The sequence below is a fragment of the Tetrao urogallus genome, assembly GCF_951394365.1.
Source record: "Tetrao urogallus genome assembly, chromosome: 18".
NCBI lineage: Eukaryota > Metazoa > Chordata > Aves > Galliformes > Phasianidae > Tetrao > Tetrao urogallus.
In genome coordinates, this window is record NC_136831.1 from 9,601,031 (window position 1) to 9,623,757 (window position 22,727).

Genomic DNA, 22,727 nt, shown 5'->3' on the forward strand with positions numbered 1-22,727 from the left:
CGCATGGTGCAAGGAGACCACAATGTCTTCCCCAAAGAGGAAACAAGTGTGGCTATGACTTGATCCTCAGTGCAACTCGGTGAGGCAGAGGGGTGCTACTTACTTGGAGGACGCCCCATGGACAACAATTCATGGCCATGTTATGCCCAGTGACAACTGCTTTTCAGAGGAAGCAGGGCTTACTTCTAACTGCTGCAAATATGGTTTCCAGACTTTATCCATGAGGTCTTGTCGGTATTTCTTGGTGAAGTATCCCAGGTAGGAGACAAACGCTGTAGTCAGCAGGACATCCCCACACAAAGTGCTCTGCTGCTGTCTGAAGTCCTTCACAGCTTCGGCCCATCTCACATTCTCAGAAGCCAGTCCTCCAACCTGCAATTTCCCAAATCAAATTCATTGTTACAATGTCTCTTTAGCAATACTTAAGGATTTGACTGTATCCATACATTGTCCCTGACCTCACATGTCATTTCCTAAAGTTTAAAACCAGCTCAGGAAATACCCAACAGTGACTTCGCTAAACTCTTCCCGCTCTGTGAAAAAGTCTGGTTCTGCACTTGAGTCCCAGCTGCCGCTCCAGATCTGTTCCAAATTCATAAAGGGAAGATCCATCACGCAGTGGATTGATCCTCACCCATTCCCAGCAGACTCCACATAAGGATTTCTATGGCAGCCCATCAACTGTCGATTGCTTAATTGCCTGGATGTCACAGATTCACCCCTCATTACACTCCCTCTCACTCAGAGACTCTCCTCCAACAGCCACAACCCTCAGCTATCACACACAACTCATGAGGATGGCAGGTGGCATTTCGCCTTCATCCCAACGCCCTTGGGTCTGCATTATCCTTTCCCACAAGGTCCAGTCCAGGAAACAGTCTTCATGAGCACCCAATGGATAAGCCTTCTTTTCAAAGGACAGATCTCCTTCTACCCTCATGGATATCACGCAATGCTCTACCAGACAGCAGGATCCTCCAGGGGATGTGCTCTGCTTGGCTGGGCCGGACGCGTTCATCGCAGTGGGACTCAGCTCCTTCGGCCCCAAGCAGGTGACTCTACAAGACTCTACAAATCTTACCACCAGGTAAGAACTCCTGACACCATTACCCAGCCTCCCACAAACAGAGGAATAAGAACATTTTGAAACAGAGCTTCTATCTTTGTCTTAATAGCCACTGATGACTTTTTCCTTCATTACTAAGGTGTCATGGATGCCAACCAACCTTTTGGCACCTGCAGCATCTTGGAGCTCAGAGAACCACAGTTCAGCTATGCTTTCTGTAAAAAAAAAGTACATCCTTTTATATGCTGCCTGACCTTTTCAACTGCTGAAATCTGCTCTCACAGAGGAAAAACACCGAACAATCACGCCCGCTTCACCTTCTCCGTACCACTCATGATTTCAAGCCCTTGATATCCCCTCTGCTGTCTGCTTTTGAGGTTGAAGAGCTTTAAGTCTATTCAATAATTCCTCAAACAGAAGCCTTTTGATTGCCCTTGCAATCTTTATCTTTACCGAATGATGTAATCTTTATCCTCCGGTTTCTTTTTGTTGTTACTTTCCCTGCATCATTTCCTATTCCACTTCATCCTTTCAGGTACAGCAGAGGGGCTGGAGGTGTAGCTTCATGCTCAGGATTTATTTGGAATGGATTTACATAGTTCAGAGCGTGACTTTTTTGTTTTTTTCCGTTTTGTTCTTTTCCTGATAATTGCTAACATCCAATTTCAGCTCAGGTTTTGGGTGTTATTTCTTTCCCCCATGGGAGCACAGAGCTCGCACGCTCACAGAACTCTGAGCTCCACTGTTTAATTCAATCACAGAACCACAAAATGGCCTGAGTTGAAATGGACCACAATGATCACCCAGTCTCAACCCCCCTGCTATGTGCAAGGTCTCCAACCACAAATTCCTGAACGACAATAACCAGCTCAGCATCACTTTGCATTTATGTTCCCAGCACTTCACATCTCCATCACTGGGTATCATTTTTACAGTTCTTTGTACTTTTCACCACTACTGCATTCGTATTTTAGACAATCTGTGCAACCTGCTTAGACACCACCTTTTTCAGACTGTTTATGAATAATCTGACCAACAACAAGAACCAAAAGAAATCAGCAAAAATCCCTCTGGTGGTTTTCCTACCTTGACAAATCTCTAAGAATCCCATGAAAACTGCCGATCCCAGCAGGAGCAGAAGGAGGCTGACCATTTTCTTTGACCCATTATTATATTTCAGAGCTATCCCTAAACCTGTTCCAGCTGAGCTCCTCTTTCATCAGCATGAACCACCATCCTGCTCACAAAGACCAGGCTTTCCACGCTGCCTTTCTCCATCTCGCACTGCTGGCCTCGCACTCCCTAAGCCTTGAAAGAAAGTCTGCTCTTGATGCATTTGGGATCACAGTAGTCCTTCTCAGGACTACAACACTTGCAGGCCAAAGCCTCAACAAACAGTCTCAAGTGCTTTCCAACCTTACCACGTTACCACGTGCAGCCACATTTCTATAGATGAATTACCCCCAGGTCCTTCCTCCAGTCTCCTCAAGGTAAGTTCTCACACAGCTCCCTTGATTCTCCACCTCTAAGAAGAATTCTTTATCATCTGATCTTGCAAAACTCGTAGACTCTCTACCTACTCCTAATTATCTTCCTGAGGTGATTTTTTTACTGTCCTGGTTGCCTTCATTAAGTCTCGTAAATTTTAATATCTTTAAGAAATCTCAGGTGTCCTCTACATCAGATCCTAGAAGTCATTTGGATTCTTTTCATCTTATTTGATTACCTGTAGCTCTTTGGTAATGAGGGATAGTGAACAGTCATTCCCTATTCATCTTCTCAGTACCGTTCACAATGTTACTGGCTTCTGTCACATCCATCTCTCCACCCTCTTTTTTCCAAAATGAAGAGTCCTAATCATTTCCTCCCCAACCATTTTGTGTATGGAAATGACAATGCTACGTACTTCCCTGTACCCTCTCTAGGTTATCTGCAGCCTTTTGACAGGCCAGCCTGTTTGTGCTGAGCACACAAGATGGAGGCACACCACAGATTTGGATTGATAGAATCATTATTTGACTTTTGTTTCCTAATTGTTCCCACCAATTCCTAACGCTTGGTTCGCCTTGCTGCCCCCAGACATGTGCTAGACTGCTGCTTCTGAGAACTCTCCACAAGAGCTCTTATGTGAGTGACAACAGTGCAATTAAGACCTATCAATGTAAATGCATGATTAGGGTTCATTTTCCCTGGATGCAATATTTTGCATTTGTCATCACTAGATCTCATCTGTCACGTCAGCATATCTTCACTTACAAACGTCACCATCAGCCTCCCCCTTTTCTGGTCCATAGGCCCCTAGACATTCCCTGGTCCCTTGGATCATCGTCCCTACATCACCTATAGTTCCTGAGATGCCAAACTAAAATCAGGGCACCTTAAAAGTGTGTCTTGTCTTCACTCATTGGTACATTTTTCAATCCAAAGCAACCACTGCCTGTGTAAACTTAGATTTCTTCTTCATACTACCTCAAATACATTTGTTTCAAGTCTAGGAGGATAATTCTTGTCCCGTCACATAGATGACACATTGTGGATGTCAAATGAAACACATATCAGCAAGAGCTGTCAGGATCTATTCCAAGATCAAAGCCAGAAATGAGAGAGAAGGTATGCATTGCCCAACAGTAACCTGGGATCCAAATTCCTCACATGCACTGCAAAACAGATCCATTTTTGACAGCTGCAGGAGCAAGCTGTGCTTTCTAACCAGGTCTTTAAAAACAGTTACTGGCATTGGCTCTGACACGACCTGCTCTCCTGCACTGGCAGCTGTGCTCAGCACTCCCTTGCTGACCTCTGCTCCCGCCGCTCCCCAGCAGGCAGCCACTGCTTGGAGGGACCCAGGGAGCCTCTGCAGAATGCACTGCCCCTGGGCCTCACACACCACCATGGAGGCTGTGAAGTCCTTCTAGCTTTTCTGGCTCGGTTGCATTGGGTAAAGAGATGGAGGGAGAGGCAGAAAGATCATTTACGAGCTTTATTTGCAGCATTAGGAGAGCATGACTCAAAGCTCTTTCCAAATCTTTGTATTTAGAGACACTCCAGCATCAGACTCTGAATGGGACAGATACCTGTTTCAATTCCCTTGTTTGCAGCTGCACTTGTTTCTAGACTGTGCACTCTTTGGAGAAGCAGCAGAGCCTCCACAGGGTTTGTGCACATATTCATCCCCTGGCAAAGCCATAATGCAAACAGACCCAACTCATCTTCCTTTTCTTTACAGAAGCCTAGGGTTCACACTGGCCTCCTTCAGACTCAGTCTCCTATCTGTTCTCAGCATTTGTGACTGTCATACTGAAATATTCACCCAGCACAGCGAGGCTGATGAACAGCAAACTCGCTGCCTTCTTCCTCTGCAGCAAAGACTGCACCGCTCACACGATGCTCCAGTTTCATATGATGCTAGAGGCAGGAACAGAGATTTGCTTCTGCCTGGCTCTGCTTTCCCTAAGGAGGAAAGGAAAAGTGATTTTCAACCTGATGCTGCGGGAGGGACAGGCACCCTGGCACAGGCTGGGAAAGATGCCATTAGCAGACTATGGAGAAAATGAAGTTAACTCAGCTCATCTCAGTTGTACGTGCAGTTGGAAGAAGGTCTCCACACTCCCAAAAGCGGAGCAAAACCACTTTCCAAGTTCATTTCCCTGGCCATCATCTCTGCAGGCACAGGAGGATTTTGACAGATCGTGGTCCCTGCTACGGCAATGTACAGCATTTGAGTAGAAGTCCAAATTTAATCTAAATGAAAATGGCTTAGGAACATCAGCAGGGACTGGTAGGGCTGAAAAATAATGATCACAATTAAAAGCAGAAAGCCTGAAGCCCAGCAGTGTCCTTTATCTGCCCCAAAATAGCAACACCCTCTTCTACCGTGATGCTCACACACACATGTGAAAGCATCCTCATTTCTCCTGTTAGTATTTCGTTTGCTTCTCTAAGATGATCTTCAAGTAAGACACAGAACTCCATCACTGAAACACTTTCCATTTGTAAGAGCCTGATGGAACCATAGGAAGGACCCACGTTCCCACCTGGGAAGCAGACGGGCTGCACAGTGCTTCTGTTTGTTCACACAACACCAAAGGGAAACAGGGTTTACTTGCACACCACCTCTGAATTGCTGTAACAGCTTCAAGATTTCCAAGTCTGCAACCGTGCTTTTCACAAAGGTCTGGCAGCAAAAGGGCTCTTTCCAAAATCAGCCACCAGAGCACTTGGAGAGGAAAGCAGAGAGACTTTGAAGAGAAAGCAATTGAACTGTTACACAAAATGAATCGTCAGCCGTGTACCCAAACAAAGGGGAGCCGTGTTGAGTCACTCACCAACAAAGGATAGAGTCCAGCACCAGCAGATCATTTGACCCAGCTCTGCTTATGTGCAGGTGCTGCCCGTGAGCCTGTGAGGAGTCCCAGCTAATTAGTGAGCTAATGAACGTGCTCAAATGCAAATGCATTCCTACAGCTGTTACTTGTCTGAGACTACACAGCCCACAACACAAACCCAGTGCTAGCAGACCAGGAACAGGCAGACATCAACACAAAAACCTCAACCTCAACCAAAGGAAGGTTTTCTAAATGTATGCCAATGTCTTGTCTTGATTTCAGGTTGGGACACACTCTTTTAGAGGAAATTGCTAAAGCATAAAACCATGGAACCACACATCTCTCGAGTGACAATACATCTCGTTAAAGCAGTTGCTCATTTTGTTATTCAAGGACAACTTTGCAAACATAGCTAAGCCCTCAAAAAGAAGCACAGTTTTCCCTCACCACCACACTGCAGTTGTACCTCAATGAAGATATCATGTTTTAAGCCACAAATTCACATTCTAAGCATGGATGCATCCATAAGAAATCAGGCTGTTTGTTACAGTGCTACTAATGGAGGTGCAATTAAGCCACATTCAGTGTAAAACATGCACACGTGCATATATATTTCTATGAAAAGAACTGAAACCACTATTTCTGTTTCTCTTCCTCAAAACACTTTCTTCTTGTACCTTGTATTTACTGACTCTGACATGACTCAGAGCCATGATCCATCTCTGCATCACATTAAACAGGATTTCGTTAGGCTGTGGAAAGACACAGGGAAATACTCATCCTGCAAAATCCCTCCAGAAATAGAAACAGCTCTTTCGAACAAAAAAGCCACTTTCCTGTTTTAATTAAAGGTTTTGAAAGCATTCAGCGAGATTTAACCTGAAGAACATGAAAGCATAAAACTCCTTCTGTGGCTGCATGAAAGAGATCTCCATCAGCACAGGAAGGGACTTATCTGCTGTTTGCTTTGACCCCTCTATCTAAGCACATCACAGCCCTGACTGCAAAGCAGTGCCTGTGCCACAGCAGCGCTGTGTGCCTGCTTCCCATGGAGGCACATGCAGATTAAAGAACAAAGCGTGTTTTGTTTGTTTGCTCTTTGTTTTTCACGTTTACCACTACCAAAGTGTGCAGGTGGGGGAGCTGTGCAGTTTTCTGAGAGCATTCAAGTGCCTGTGGAAACTCACCTGAAATCCAGGCTAAGGCAATTTGCTGAAGGTCACCTAAGAAGGTGTGAGAGCAGCAAGCAGAATCCAGCACAGTGCAATGCTTCAATCATTTGCCTCTATTCCTCTTTCTCACCGCAGTGGGATAGAGGACCATTTATATACAAAGCATTGACCAGCACAGCCGCAGGCTGGTAGAACAAGCAGAGACACCTGCATCCAGCAGCACTTCTAGAAATACTTTTGTATTCTAAGCTGCCACTGACCTCACCAGCAGCAGCCGCTCCTACAAGAGACTGAGAGCAACTTGCAGCCCTGAACACGTGCAGACCAGGCGGGATGCTCTCTTGAGGACATGGGCCCAGACTCTCTCAGGAGAGTGGTTTGAATGCAGCATCTCCTCTGCTCTGAGCAGGGAGCATCCTCTCCTTCAGTATCCTCACAAGGACTGGGCTGTCAGGACAGGGCCAAACATTTCATGGACCACAGCCACCTCTGGCACTGCAGCTCCAGCCCCTCTGCCTGTGGGACCACCTCCTGAAGCCCCATCTCCGTGCACCACACAGCCAGAACAGAACCTAAAATGCAAAGCATGAGGGAGCACAAAGCTGGGGCCCCAGCCAGCAGCAGAGTAGGAGCAGAAGCCGTTATCTTGTATCTTGAGGCAGTGACAAGGGCATCGCCCAGCACAGGACTGGAGGCTGCACACAGTGAAGATACAACAGCCGGTGATGCACCCTGATGGACTGATAACAGGGACATGCACTGCTTTTTCAGAGCTTTTCACCATTATCTTTTTGTCACTTCAAAACCTGCAAAGCTTCTCCTATATTGCCACTTTTCTTTTTACCATATATCTCTGTGCTGCACAGTTTTGGTCCCATTAATACTTGATCACGCAATTAAATCACGAAAAGGACACGAGAACAGCGAAGAGTGCACAGCAGCTCTTTAAGCACACGCACTGCCTACTCCAATCTATGAAAACAGCCAATGCAAATTCCTTTTCATTACTGAAAACTTGCTGCAGCGCAGGAAATGTGACGCATTCCATAAAGATTAGAGGCTGTGAAGCACTGCGCGCACGGCCGGCATCTCAGCAGCACCTGACGTCTCCCATTGATGCCGCTGCCAACTCCCATCTGCTGCCACTCACCAGCCAGTTTGCAAGAGTGATGGTACATGCTGTAGCTTCAGCTTCTTGCTGACACTTGAGTTTGTCAGAAGTGGCCTTCTCAAACTTGGCTGTCAGCTTTCCCAGGTTCTCGTTGAGGCGCTGCATAGGAAAAAAGGGGGAAAAATAACAGCAACCTTAAGGAAACTCCTACTGCAGCCTGCAGGCAGGGAGAACCACACTCCACCACACTCCACCACACTGCACACAGCCTGGCTGGCACCTGGGATGAAGCACAGAGCACTGGTGAGCTCTGCAGCTTCAACAGCTGCTCCCCACTGCTTTGTCATCTGCACAGGGCAGAGACAACACAAAAAGGCATTCATCCACTGGCTCTGCCCTGGTGTCAATGTGCACTGGGAAAGATAGGCCAAATGGTGCCGATGGCCAACACTACAGGTGAGAAACAAGGCAGCTGAGAAAAGAGAATTCTGTGGTTCCCGATGCTGCAGCCACTTTGGTTGCAGACCAAGGCTCTGCTGGCCTCAAGCTGTTGCTCCAAACCCTCGGGGGCTCCTCGAAGAGCTGGAGGTGTGCTGGAGCCATCTCCAAGCTGCATCTGCTGCACGGCGTGTCCTGCACGCGTTACCTGGGACCAGCACGTGTTTGGGTGGGCTGCAAAGCACTTCAGGGCTGGGATGGGGCGCAAAGAGCCCAAACCACCTGAAATACCCCCGTGCCACTAAAGAAGGGCCTTTGGCTTGGACAGCACTGCTTACACTTCAGTCTCAAACAAGTCAGCAGCTCCCAAAAGGACTGGGAGCCTCTGGCTTCTGATAAGAGAAGCAGAAGCAATTATTGATCTCATCTGCACCCAGTGCAAAATGCTTAAGGCTAACTGCCTGTAAATCACTTGAACACTCCTTGAGCTATGCACTAGAAACAAACTTGAAAATGAAAAAGGATTATTTGGGGGATATCTGTAGCTCTCCAGTATCTTGGAAAATACAGAGTGGTCTTTTCTCTGCCTTGGAGTTAATAACACAAAAAGTTTATATCTCTGCATGCATATAAATGTATGTGCATTTATATATATATTCACATACACATAAAACCCTATTACAGATGCGTGATCTGATAAAAGAACATCTAGGAGCCACAAGGAACCAATCACTCTGCAATGGCCCACCAGGCACAGCACAGTAACACCAACGTGTGCGCCAGCAGAGGACCACAAAACCCCAGAGAGAGCCATCCTGCACACCATAATACTGCCTCTTTAAAAAAAATGAAGTAGCAATAATAGCTAGCATTAAGGCTTTGGAAATAGACTGAATGATGGAACAAACAGTTCCGTAGCACCTTACTTCACAGCTGAGATGGGAAAAGGAGACCTCTAAAAACCCACCTCTGACTGGGTGCTGTACGTGTATCTGCAGCAGGAGGAGGCTGCTGGAGTGCTCTGCAGAATTTTTTTTAAATACTTCTAATTAAAAGTGCAGCAAACACTTCAAGAATAAGCAGTCCTAGGAGGCAGCAAGAGAGTTGGATACTTCTTATAATGAAGATGTGCTGGGGAAGAGGTGTGTATGACACCGTGCTGCCCCAGGGGCACATCCCAAGCTGACATAACTTATGGAAAGAAATTTGGCAGCCCTGCTGACAACGCACTTTGGTTCTGAAAGGGGATTCCTGCTGTTAGTACAAAGGCACAGCCATGGAGGACCCACCCATCACCACGAGGGATCCCAGATCCACAGCACTTTGGAAAGGCAGGTTCTACAGTGTGCCCCCGTGCCTGCTTCCACACGTTGCTACAAGCAGGCACCGGCCAGGGATTTGGATAGCAAAACAGGTTTTTGGAGCAGCTGCTCTCTGTAGAACCCACTTACAATCACACAGTGATTTCACCTATTCAGTGATGCCTTTCTATTCTTAAGCTGAGGATGATGCAAAGACTGCTGGCTGGAACAAATGAGCAGACTCAGCTGGAAGAGTCTTCATCCTGCAGAGCATCTGCTGGCCAGAGCCAGCTGCCAGCCCTGCTCCCTGCCCCTGCACAGCACACCAGACCTCTCACTGCTCTGAGATAACAAGTTTTCTGAGGACTTCTAAGTAGAGCCAAATCACATCTTAAAAGTTAGATAGGAATAATAAGAATTAATAACTAGCCATCCTATTAAGGCACAAGCAGGAGTGGAGCCTGGGGATGAAATGCAAAAAGCTGCAATAAAAGAGAGATAAAAGCCCTACAACCTGCTCAACCCTCAGATCCACCCGTTTAAAAATACATGAGGAAAGAGAAGCAGCTTTCCCCAAAGCAGAGGATTGCTCCTCAAAGCAGTGATGGGTCCCAGGCACAGGCGAGCCCACGGCACGGCTTGCTGCGCTCTTCCATACTTACTGCAATTTTGGCCTTGATGCTGGCCAGCCTGTCCTGGGCGGCCGCCAGCTCAGCGTTGGCTCTGCTCAGGGCCTGCCTCTTGGGCTCCACGTCGCAGAACACCTCATGGAAGCGCACGATATTCACCACCCACGAGCAGAGGCCGGCTGCCGCGTAGGACTTGGTGGTAACGAATTCAGGTTTGAACTCGGGATCCTCTAAATAAGGCTGGAGGGCTTTGAGGCAGTTCTCGTGGATGTTCTCCTTGTCGAACTTGATCAAGGAGTCCAGGAACCCATCCACCCTGGCCATGGTGGCTCTCGCTGCCTTCCAGCTCCTGTCCTTGGGAATCTTTCCTCCCGGAGCCATCAGCACCATCACGGCAGCAGTGACATTGCTGACGGCTGGAGGTGGCGACCCGAAGGATTTCAGTTCTGTCAGGTTCTTCTGAAAAGGGAAAACGAAGTCGTTAGACAAAAACAAATGGGTTTTCTGTTTGTTTCACTGCTAATATACTCAAGCACCTGAGGTACTGACCTGATAAATGGGCTTTGCTCCACCTGAAAGTTACTGCCTCTCAATAACCACTGTGCATGTTTATGGCATGTGCTCCACTCCCACACTCAGCTCCTGGCTTCCCACCCAGGACCAGCACAGCACACTCTCCCTCCCCGCACGCCCAACCCTTCCCTGAGCCCAGGGCTCTGCAGAAAGGGGCTTTGTGAACTCCTGGTAGAATGGGATAAGGCCAAGTGAAACCTTTCCAGATAACGACCTCTATATAGCAGTCTCCAGCCCCTCTAAGACTGCCTTGCAGGGCAGCTCATGCTCCCTTGATGCTCAGCTTCTCCCCATGCCAGAGACACTCACACATTACGGTTTGCATGCAGCAGTGTCTCCATCACACAGCCCCAGTCCAGGTACTTCAACCAGTGCTCTTTAGCAGAGCAGTCCCCGCATGAGAGAGCTGCTTGGCTCTCAGAAGGGACGGGCTGATTCCTGGAGGCATGCTTGACCTTCCCTGCTGCCAAGCCAGGCAGTTTCAGTGCATCCTTAACAGCAGGCAGGTCAAATCTTGACCTAAGCACAAAACCCTGCTAACACTTAAATCCTCTCTCTGTGCACACACAAATCAGCTTTTGCATGGAAAAAAACAGCACAGGTGAATTTGCTGTTCTCAGATCCCAGGCTGCAGCCGAAACAAGGACAAGGGCTAGAATCAATACCCGTTTAAGAAAAATCTGTGAATTTCTGTAGTTCCTGTTTAAACCAGCTCTCAATAACTTCTAATCTGCATTCTCTGATGTTCTGCTTCCACCGGTTTGCCTACTGAAGCAAGTGTGGTACCTCTGAGCATTTGTTTTCAGGAGAAAGGTGTCAGCTACAAAGCTGTCACCAAGCGCGCTGTCTCTGCTTGCTGCTAGCTTTTGTTAATAATCAAGCTGACAGAGACAGACCCTTGGGAGCTGCATGCACTTGTGGTATAAAACATCTCTAATTAACGTGCTTAGTGACATGGAGCTGACTGTGGGCACAGAGAACGCCACAAAAAGCTCTCCTCTATCCCAAATCCCTGCTTGGCTGGATACAGGCAGCGCTCTGGTGCTTGGGGTGGCAAGGATGGCTTTGACATCAGTCCTTGTTCAACCTCTGTCTCCCTGGTAATGGGATGCTGAGCCGGTACTGCTGCTTTTTTTACCAAGAAGTGAGCATTTCCACAGCAGGACAACTCAATACATTGCTCTGAATTCTTCCTCCATGCGTTGGCACACCTGCAGGATGGGAATTGGAGTGAGGATGCTTGCACCAAGCGCTGCCTGCCTCAGAAACACTGACCACTGTGGCATCCCTGGAAGTCTCTCGACCATCCTGGGGGATACTCCTTGCACACAACTTGGAGGAGAGTCACTGCTTTTGATACTGTCACTGTCTTTGGCTCATCATCATCCCTGCAAACGCTGGGCAGCACTGGCCGAGCACCCTTCCAAGCTGCCCACCCATCTCTGCAGCACGGCTGCTGTCTCCTCGTGGAGAGCTGCACTGTGCCTAACAGAGACCCACGGGGGGGAAGGCAGTCCTGAGGTGGGTATGCCATCATCACCCCAAAACAGGAGAGGGGGCTGCACGGACCGTGAAGTCCCGTGTCCTGTGTTCCAGGGCCTACAGGATGTGGGTGCTGAGGAAGAACCCAGGCATGCCCATGGCACAAGCAAACAGCACTACGAGAGGCAAAAGGGCTTTTTTCTTTCCTCTACAACCTGTTTTCCCATGTTTTCAAACACAGTATCATGTATGGATGTGCATTTCTGATTTTGCAGGTGCTCTCTCTGCTGGGCCTACAATAACTTCTACATGGCATTCATCATGGTCCATGTGATAAATATCTTAATTGCTATTTATATTCACATACACAAGTCACTTTCATAGTCCAGTGGGTAGAGCATGGGACTGTTAATCCCAGGGTCGTGGGTTTGAGCCCCATGTTGGGTTCCGGACTGCTCAGGACAGGAGAGGCAGCATGAAAGCATGCAAGTCAGAACTTTTTATTTAGCATACAGATAGAGATACCTTAAATTGCCTCGCACTTTGCCTCAGTCACACTGCCACCAGGCCCTGCAGGAGCTGTGACCACTAAACTGCAGGGATGTATGAGAGGCTGCAGCAGCTTCCGTTTGAACAAACCTGCAGTTGCTTTTGGCTTAGAGAGCTCTGCTAATGCTGCTTGCAGGTGTCTAGAAAAATAACCAGCAAACCCAACATGAAACCTGAAGGATGCAGACAAGACCCCTGTATTCCAGCAGTGAAAGTCACAACATCCCCGCTGCAAAGCCACACAGAAGCAGAAAGGCTGGAGATGATCACCTGGTCCAACCATCACACAAAAGCTTAGCAGAGGATGGTTTCGATCCATCGACCTCTGGGTTATGGGCCCAGCACGCTTCCGCTGCGCCACTCTGCTCCACCTCTGGGGAGACATCATCGCTTTGGAAACCCATTCCTGGTGACTCATTTTGTTTTCCTCTAAAGCAGCGCTATGACTTGAGGCATGACTGAGCCATTCTGATCTGGCAAATAACTCTGAGTTTCTGGCTGCACCTGGTGCACAGCCATTTCTCTGCCTGCTGAGCAGCAGGAGCTTGCTGCTCCGGGTGCTGCTTTCACTGCAGCCAGGAGACCAATGGCAAGAGTGTGTTGCCGGGGTACGCCTCAGTGCAGGGCTGCAAAATAGGAACTTCCAGACCACTCTAATTGTAAAAGTCTTCTCAAAGTAAATCCTTCCTTAAATCAATCGCTTTGGAACATCTCTGACTGCAGGAGGCCATCTCCCGGTTACTGATTTCCCCGGTGGCTTCGCCCTTTGAAGTGGTCCTGTCCGCAGGAACGCATGGCCCCACCAAGAGCCGTTTCACCCAAAGACTGCTTGCTCACAGCTCTCTCTGGATAAACCCAGCAGAGACCCAGTGAGGCTTCAGCACCAGCCCTTTTTGTATCAAGCAGGAAGCCAAGCCGTGAGTGCACCTACAGGGCCATGCAGCCGTGCTCAGCAAGGCCTGAGAAACGCCTTAGGTGAACAGAGGGCAGGAGGAATCCTGTCCCACACCTGCAGTCAGGTGGAAAAGACCAGGCCAGCCCCTAAGCTCACACTGTTTTGTCCATATGACAGGGAGATATGAGCCCTCCCATCACAAGCTGCTTTCCAAAGTTGGGCCACGTGGGGACTCAGAGGATGCCCACATTCACCACCAGTGTGAACACCAACCTGTGGGGCTGGCCTGGCAGCTGCTTGTGCAAAGCCGTCAGTCCCTGCTACACAGCTGTGTGCTGGGGAAAAGGCTCCAAGCAGATGGACATCAAGTCGGCCTCAGTGGTGCTGTGAGTGGCACCCAGCTCCCACTGGGCTGATTGCGTGCTCGCGTAGTAACACCCAGAGCAAACACTGCTTTTGCTCTCTCTCTCAAAACTTCACAGATTCTGCAACGGTTATGAAGCCGGGCATATAGCCTCTTCTCTGGGACCTGATAGGGACAGCAGAACAATTTCCCTTCCTCATGGGTCAGGAAGATGAGCAGTGGAGTCAGCTAGCGGAGAAAAGCTGCATACAAGGAACCCACCCCCAGGTCCTCCTGCCCCTGTATGGCCATGGCTGAAGGTCAACTGGAGCAGCCTCTGGATAAAGTATACACAACCCAGGAAGGAAGTGAAAGCAGGATCAACACAACACCCCAAAACCAGTGACAGACTCCTACTGCAGAGATGCCAGCTTTCTATGGGAGTCCCAGCCTTACCTTGTTGAGGGTGTTCAGAGCAGCCTGGGCAGCTGCCAAGGCAGGCTCAGCTTTGGCCAAGTCTTCCTCACAGTCCTTCTGTCTCTGCTGGACCTCCTGGGTGATGAGTGCCACTTTCTGTTCCTCTTCATCTGCAGCTGCCTTCTCCCTGCTCACTTTCTCCGTCTCCACACCCACCACCTGAATCAGCTTATCGGCATCCTCATTCTTCTGCTTCAGTTCCGCTTCCTGGGCTGCCAGCTTGGCCTTCAGGTCATCCACCTGGGGGAAAGAAGTACATGTGGGTGCACAGCTGCTCAGCACCCTGCTTCCCCCACCCTGTCCCACTTGAGGGGGCCCAGCAATAGCTAACAGTATGGAGGGACCATGTATAAAGCAAGCAATGCCCTGGGAGTTCAGAAAAGCACTACTGTTTGTCAGCAGGACATTGCAGTTCTGCTTCACTCCTGGTTTCTCATGTAGGGGATGGAGAACCCATGTGCATGGTGTACAGGCCACAGCAGGCCGCTAGCAGGAACCCTGTAGGGAAGGAATCAGAACCAGAAGGATTTACTGCTAAGGATGTTGTCCCAGCCCTGCTCACTGCCTCTGCTGGGGAACTGGCTAGAGGCAAATGTTGCTTTGAGGAGGATTCACTAGGAAGCAAGCAAAAGCCCTCATATTGGGCATATTCCTCTTCTTGGGATTATTTTTTCACAACACAGAAGCTTCACCAGATCACTTCAGCTGCTCTTATTATAAAGCCAAATTCACACAGCTTCCATCCACCTATCAATGCAACAGCCATTGTTAGATTGTATTCTGGTGGATGAAAACCTTGATATGAGCCAGCAGAATGCACGTGCAAATCAGAAGGCCAACAGCACCCTGGGCTGCATCAGCAGAAGGCCAGCAGTGGGCAGGGAGGGGACTGTCCCCCTCTGATCTGCTCTCATGAGGCCCCATCTGGAGCACTGTGTCCAGACCTGGGGCCTCCAGCACAAGAAAGATGAGGAGCTGTTGGAGGGCATGCAGAGAAGGGTCACAAAGAATGCTCAGAGGGCTGGAGCGCCTCTCTTATTAAGAAAGGCTGAGGGAGCTGAGGATGTTCAGCTGGGAGAAGGCTCTGGGAAGACCTGACTGCAGCGTTTCAGTACCTCGAGGAGCCTACAGGAAAAACTGGGGAGGGACTCTGTCAGTGAGTGTGGTGATAGGACAAGGGGTAACAGTTTTAAACTAGAAAAGAGAAGATTTAGGTTCAATGTTAGGAGGAAATCCTCTACCCAGAGCTGGTGAGACCCTGGCACTGCTGCCCGGAGAAGTGTGGGTGCTCTGAGGACCCACACACCAGCAGCAGCTGAGCCCTGCAGGGCAGGAGCCCTCCAAGCAATGGCTGCAGCACCTGCACAGCCAGGAGCTCAGGCCGGCTCTCACTCGAGGACAGAAGATTTCTTTCTAAAAGCCGTTTTGATGACTTTACACAGCCTCTGTGCAGACTGCAGAGTCGTTTGCTGTCCTGTTGTTGAGCTCATAAAGGATTGTTAATAGCTCCTGGGGTACAGCATTGCCATGTAAAAACTCTCACCGTGAGGGAAGTCAGATGCTTGTTTTTGTTCACAATTCTGCTTTCATGCATGAAGAGAGAGAGCCCCATTTGGAACACACACAAACTGAAGCTATTGACGTTTGTCATCAGCTTCAAGTGGAGAATGGTTTCTTAGGAATCTCACTGCACTCCTGCACTGCACACTTCATTTTCCACCTCCTGCTGCCCAGGGCTACAGCACTGCTTTAACCAGCACAAAGATGCGCCCGTAAATCCCAGCAGCTCCAGACACATGGGAGCACGTAATCCCCTCAGTCAGCAACCAGAGAGCAACCTCTCGTGCAGCTCTGTGTCTTTTGAGATTGCAGGAAATTGAAGTGGGAGGCTTTGCTGATTGCAGATCGGCCTTGTGACCTGCCCCAAATCCGTGCTCACGTGCTGGACGCACACCCTGCCAGGAGCTCTATGGCTTTACATGACCACAACAAGGCAAACAAGGGATTATAACCCACTAGCTCTCCACAGCTCTACAAAAGGAGCATATGTATACTCAGCCCTCAGCACTGACTGTGAGAACAGACAATGCCCTGACACAACCTGCTTTCAGCCAAGAACGTATTGTCAGGATTAAAGAAAAAGAAAATAATCAGGAAAATCAGTTAGAGCTCTTCTTGAAAGAATTCCTAATATCTCAATTCAGAGAAATATGTGCTACCAAGTCACCTGTCCAACTGGTTTGGGTCATGTGTTAAGCCCCCAGCAGAAACAGTGCAGGTTGGGGTGCCGTGTGGATCCTGGCACTTTGCTGGACCCTCTGCCAGCAAAGCTCAGCATGCTGGGGGGTGGTGGTGGCTGGCAGCCTTCCTTACCTCCAGCAGGGCTTGGGAGCACACTAGAAAACCATCACATTTTCTCAGTGACGATAAAGCTCAAATGCAGCTGAGCAAGGGCAATTTAAGAGCGTTTGCCCAGCGGATAGAAAGAACGAGCAGCAATGCCTACATAACCAAACTCACTGTCTTTAGTGATTTCCTGGGGATGGTGTTAGGAATGCAAACTGATGACCTTACTCCTCCAGTTTCACCCTTTCAGCACAGCAAACAGTTTCTCTCAATACCACGCTTGGATCCAGAGCAATAACAGTCTGTCACATCCATTTCTCCATCCTACACATCACAGAGATCACAGAATGTTTTCACAGAATCACAGAATTGTAGGGGTTGGAAGGGACCTCCAGAGATCATCGAGTCCAACCCCCCCGCCAAAGCAGGTTCCCTACAGCACGTCGCACAGGTCGGCATCCAGGCAGGTCTTGAACATCTTCAGAGCAGGAGACTCCACCACCTCCCTGGGCAGCCTGTTCCAGTGCTCCGTCACCTCACTGTACAGAAGTTCCTTCGCACATTGGTGCAGAACTTCCTATGCTGCAGTTTTCGGCCGTTTCCCCTTGTCCTGTCTCCACTCACCACTGAAAAGAGTCCGACCCCACCATTCTGCCCCCCACACCTCAGATACTGATAGACCTGGATCAGGTCCCCTCTCAGTCTTCCTTTCTCGAGGCTGAACAGACCCAGTTCACTCAGCCTTTCCCCATAGCAGAGATGCTCCAGGCCCCTCACCATCTTCGTGGCCCTCCGCTGGACTCTTTCCAAGAGATCCCTGTCTGTTTTGTACTGGGGAGCCCAGAACTGGACGCAGTGCTCCAGATGAGGCCTTACCAGGGCAGAGCAGAGGGGGAGGATCACCTCCCTCGACCTGCTGGACACGCTCTTTTTAATGCACCCCAGTAAGCCATTGGCCCTCTTGGCCACAAGAGCACACTGCTGGCTCATGGCCAACCTGTCATCCACCAGGACACCCAGGTCCCTCTCCGCAGAGCTCCCCTCCAGCAGCTCATCCCCCAACCTGTACTGCTGCATGCAATTATTCCTCCTCAGATGCAAGACTCTACACTTGCTTTTGTTAAACCTCATCCGGTTTTTTTCTGCCCAGCTCTCCAGCCTGTCCAGGTCTCACTGAATGGCAGCACGGCCTTCAGGCGTGTCAGCCAATCCTCCCAACTTCGTGTCATCAGCAAACTTGCTGAGGGTGGCCACCATCCACTCATCAAGGTCATTGATGAAGATGTTGAACAAGACCGGACCCAGCACCGACCCCTGAGGAACACCGCTGCTTACAGGCCTCCAACCGGACTCTGCACCGCCAACAACGACCCTCTGTGCTCTGCCAGTCAGCCAGTTCTCAACCCACCTCACTGTCCATTCATCTATCCCACACTTCCTCAGCTTTGTTACAAGGATGTCGTGGGGGACAGCATCAAAAGCCTTGCTGAAATCAAGGCAGACTACATCCACTGCTCTCCCCCCATCCACTCCAGCCAGAGACAACATCATAGAAGGCTACCAGGTTGGTCAAGCACGACCTCCCCCTGGTGAACCCGTGCTGACTGCTCCTGATCACCTCCTTATCTTCCAGTTGTCTGGAGATGGCATCCAGCACAGCTGTTCCATCACCTTTCCAGGGACAGAGGTGAGGCTGATAGGCCTATAATTGCCTGGATCTTCCTTCTTGCCCTTTTTGAATACCGGAGTGACATTGGCTATCCTCCAGTCTTCAGGCACCTCCCCCGTCCTCCAAGACCTCTCAAAGATGACAGAAAGCGGCTCAGCAACCACCTCTGCCAGCTCCCTCAGCTCCCGTGGATGCATCCCATCAGGTCCCATGGATTTGTGAACATTGGTGTTGCCTAGGTGCTCTCAGACCACCTCTTCCCTGACTGAAGGGAGGTCTTCCATTCCCCAGATCCTCTCACTGACCTCCAGGGTCTCAGATTTCTGAGGGGGAGCTTTTTCACTGAAGACAGAAGCAAAGAAGGCATTCAGTATCTCCGCCTTCTCAGCATCCCCCGTTACCAGAACACCCCCCTCACTTAGCAGGGGAGCCACATTCTCTCTAGTCTTCCAGTTTTGAGTTGGAAGGGACCCTTAAAGGTCATTAAAAACTCCTGAGGAGACCCAGGTCTACTGGGAGACATCACCCCACTGCCTTTGGGAAGGCACAGGGACAGCAGAACCCATAGGCATGATCCCATGAATGGCAAGCAGAGCCATCCCCAACAGAGTGCTGCTAGAAATAAAAGCATGAAAGGTTCTCCTCTGTCTATAGATCTCATGTTAACAGAAGGCCCCACACTTCCTTCCTTTCATGCCAAGAAGGACCTTCCACTCTAAAAGTTTGTGCACATAGTTAGGCTTTGCTTTTTTGCTATTTTTTGCTACTGCATTTCCAAATCTAGAGGCAGACCACTACTAACATCTGTTATCCAGGGGTGTGCAGGAAGCCTTCCCAGCATAGCTCCCATCTGCCCTCCCACAGCCCAGGACTTCTCCAGCAGTCACGGTCTCCCTTCTTGCACTGGTAACCCCATACTCCTAATCCACATCCACCCAAAAAATACAAAAGTATTGTTAACCATTCAGATTGGCAGAGCCAACTGCAATCCTCCGAGCTTCTTTCTTAGTTGCATTTCCCTGGTCGTTCCTGGGTGAGCTCCACAGTGCTCCTGCTTGGGGCTACAAACAACAACCCAGAATGCAACAACACGATGCACAAAACAGCACGATGCAAACAGAGACGAGCACAGAAGATATCACTGACACCCTCAGTACCAGTTCCTTGGAACGGCTGTTTTAGATGGGAAGGATGAAGGCTGATGGAGATAAACCTCTTGTTTGTCTCCATACAATAAGAGCCACTCTGGAGACTGAGGCCAGGAATCCCTATTCATCTCGTCTCTGTACAAAAGAAACAATGGACACGGAATGGAATGGGAAGGCCGAAAATCAGAAATCCACAGCCCAAATACAGAGCCCAGGAAGCACTAAAAGGCTTGGGGCAATGTGGACACAGGCACACACAGCAGGACTACAGAGAGCTGCTTAAAATAGAGAAGCAGCTTCACAAGTAAGGCAGGAAGAGATTGCCTCATGTCTTGAATAAGATCACAGTTCTGGGCATTCACCCCTCTTGAAAGGCACGAGCCCTCACAACTAATGGTGCAGCAACGTGAGGCATGCTTTATAAGCAGTAATCCAGAAGATTCATTGCCACCTCCAGGGAAGATGAGACAAACACCACTGTCTGCCAGCACTGGTGAAAGCAGAAGATTCTCTCTAAGTAACATGTGGCTGGTAAGAAGGAAAAAGCAAGATTTACACGAGGGTAACAGTACAGAGGGAGACAAAAGTGGCAAGAAAACCACAGCAGACAATGATCCCAAAGCAAAGAGAGAACACTATTAACCTCATTCCCATAGGCATCATTAATGTAATGACCATATCAAGGTGTGAACAGGCAGATCCAGCATGTGCTTCAGAACACTGACTGCCACCACTGGGCACAAAAGGTCAACATTCAGTCTCAAACTGTGGTAAGAAATGTGAAAAACATGCGAGCAGCTTCCCGAGTCCAGGACAGTTTGCTGATAAGACATTAGTAACGTGAGATGGAAAGGGAAAGAATAAAGCAAATTGGAGATTCAAGGGTAATGTACTGTGACTCCAACAGGGAAGAAGTACTTGCTACCACCCAGACAGAAGAAGAATTATTGAAGAAAACCTGGAGGGCAGACTCCCAGGAGACTCATTTTATCTGATTGTCCCTGCCTTGCTTCAAGAACACAAAATACATCACAAAGGTCAGCAATTAATTGATAGAGCAAGCAAGACTTGAATCTAGAATCCAGATACATAATATTAACCAAAGTCATCCTCAAAATTGCTCAGCAATGGGCTCTGAGCAGAGCGTTGACCTCTTCATTGCAAACACCACTGAAAAACAAATGACTCATCTCGCAAATCTTCCCAACTCCATTATGTCCTAATAACTGGAAGCCAGCTTCTGATTTTCTGAGTACAGGGAATGACAACCACCATCCTCATGGCAGGCAAACAAAAGTATTTTCACAGAAGAAAAGTTGGTGGCCAAATGCCAAAAGAAAAGAAATGGAGACTAAAAGGAAGGGGAGAGGTTGCCCTGAAAATGAACTGGCTAAGTCAAAAAAGTGTAATAAGTACCTGCACAAGTGCTGGGGGGACACTGAACACTGTGAAGAAATACACAGAACTCCTCACTAGCTCCTCACCTGTGCCCATGTACCGGGAGACCAGAGCAGGAACAGGGGGAGCACAAGTCCTCAGTCCTAAGGCACAGCCAGCTCATACCCAGCTATCACAATGTTCCCTCCTTGCCTTGGACATCCAAAAGCACAGCATGCTGCTTCCAAGCACCACCAAGCTACAGACAGCACCTGAACACCAAGCCCAGCCATTTCCATGAGTGAATGCTACACTTCAGACTTTCAAATCCATATTCAAGATTGGTATGATTCCAATAACACCAAGTATCTACACTCTGGTTCCAAATCAACAGCATTTTTGACTGTTACGCACATCTGCTAATTTAGGTGTTTAATTTTAGGCCCCAGTGCTAATTTTAGATACTAATTTGACCTATCTTGTCCTGACCGTTCTGCATCTTAATCAGCTTCACAAATGGGCTCTTCTCACCCCAGCCTTACTCCAAGCAGATGTGAGCTTTGTTTTCCTTCACTCTTTTTGCAACACCAAAACTTGCAAGACAGGATGCCTACAGGTGCTTGGCTTCCATGCCATCCTCAGTCCTCCCCCACTGCTCAGCTCCCACGTCAGTGAGCCTCTGCCAACACAACAGCCACATGGAGATAAGCCTGAAGCATACAAGAAGGTCCCATTTGACCACTACTGGGACTTGTTCCTCTATCTTAGTTGCTCTTGACAGAGGAATAGATTTAAATCATCTTGTCCACTGATGCGGCATCAGCAAAACCAGCAGCACCCCATGTATCATGGGAGTTACTTGTCACCAGAAGTAAGGCAGGTGTAAGGCCTGCTTTGCAGTGAGGGCAAATGCTTGCAGCTCCAACCGGCTTCACAAGATGCAATGAGTGGTCTCCTCTAACAGCTGGTAAACCTCAGCTGCTTTCTAAAGAGGTGCTGAAACCTGCAAAGGGTCCAAGAAACATGTCTGCTCCATCCCCCCGTCCTCAAAGACCTGTCCTGTGCCATGCAGAAAGCAACTGCTTGAAGTCAGATGTAGACTATCGGAGTCGAGAGGCACTAATAAAACCCATATATCACCCTCCCACCAAGCACGTAACTTGTTGAGCATGACAGACATGATTTATGCCACCAGAGCACACAGGAAAGAGGCTGAGCCTGCTAGTCCTTCACTCACAGCGATCTGCACGCTCCTCTGGAGCAGCGTCAGGAGACCCCATTTGCTTCGGTAGGAGCTAGTAAGTGAACATTTATAAGAGTTAATAGAATATGAAATGGAGAGAAAAACAGGCAGTTGGAGTCAGTGAAGAGAGGTTGTGAAACACTCAGAACAACATCCAGTCATTGCCACAGATGGATGCCAGTCATGCTTTTAGTGGGGGATTTCAGGACAGCTCATCTACATTTCAGACATGCACTGGTATTCCTAACAGACAACATAACACAAGGATAAACGAACACTGGCTTCATTTTTAAAGGATTCTTTGTTTAATTTAAAAAATAGGAATCTTGCTGAAGTTAGTATATGTTTATTGGATGAAATTCCAAAACCAACTAATCTTCCTGCATTTTCTGAGTTATTTTGTCACTGCAGCTGGAATATAACCATGTAAAGAAGATATACACACCCAGCTGGTTCTCTATCTTGTTTTAATTTCTGTGAGCTTTTATTTGGGATTAGCACCACCCAAGTAGCAGAGACCACACGCACGTTTCTTCCCTCTTCCCCTCAAGCACAGAACTTATGCCCCAGGAATCCAGTTCAA

The 22,727-nt window shown here is 48.7% G+C and overlaps 1 protein-coding gene across 1 annotated transcript in view; it reads right to left on the reverse strand.

Moving 5' to 3' along the window:
- DNAH9 (dynein axonemal heavy chain 9) overlaps positions 1–22,727 on the reverse strand; it is a gene marked incomplete at both ends in the record, with an annotated part of 190,321 nt that overhangs the window by 74,220 nt on the left and 93,374 nt on the right. The window contains 4 exons of the mRNA XM_079544232.1: positions 184–372; positions 7,714–7,833; positions 10,076–10,501; positions 14,341–14,601. Of these exons, the coding sequence (XP_079400358.1) occupies positions 184–372; positions 7,714–7,833; positions 10,076–10,501; positions 14,341–14,601 (996 nt within the window). The remainder of the gene's footprint in view (positions 1–183; positions 373–7,713; positions 7,834–10,075; positions 10,502–14,340; positions 14,602–22,727) is intronic.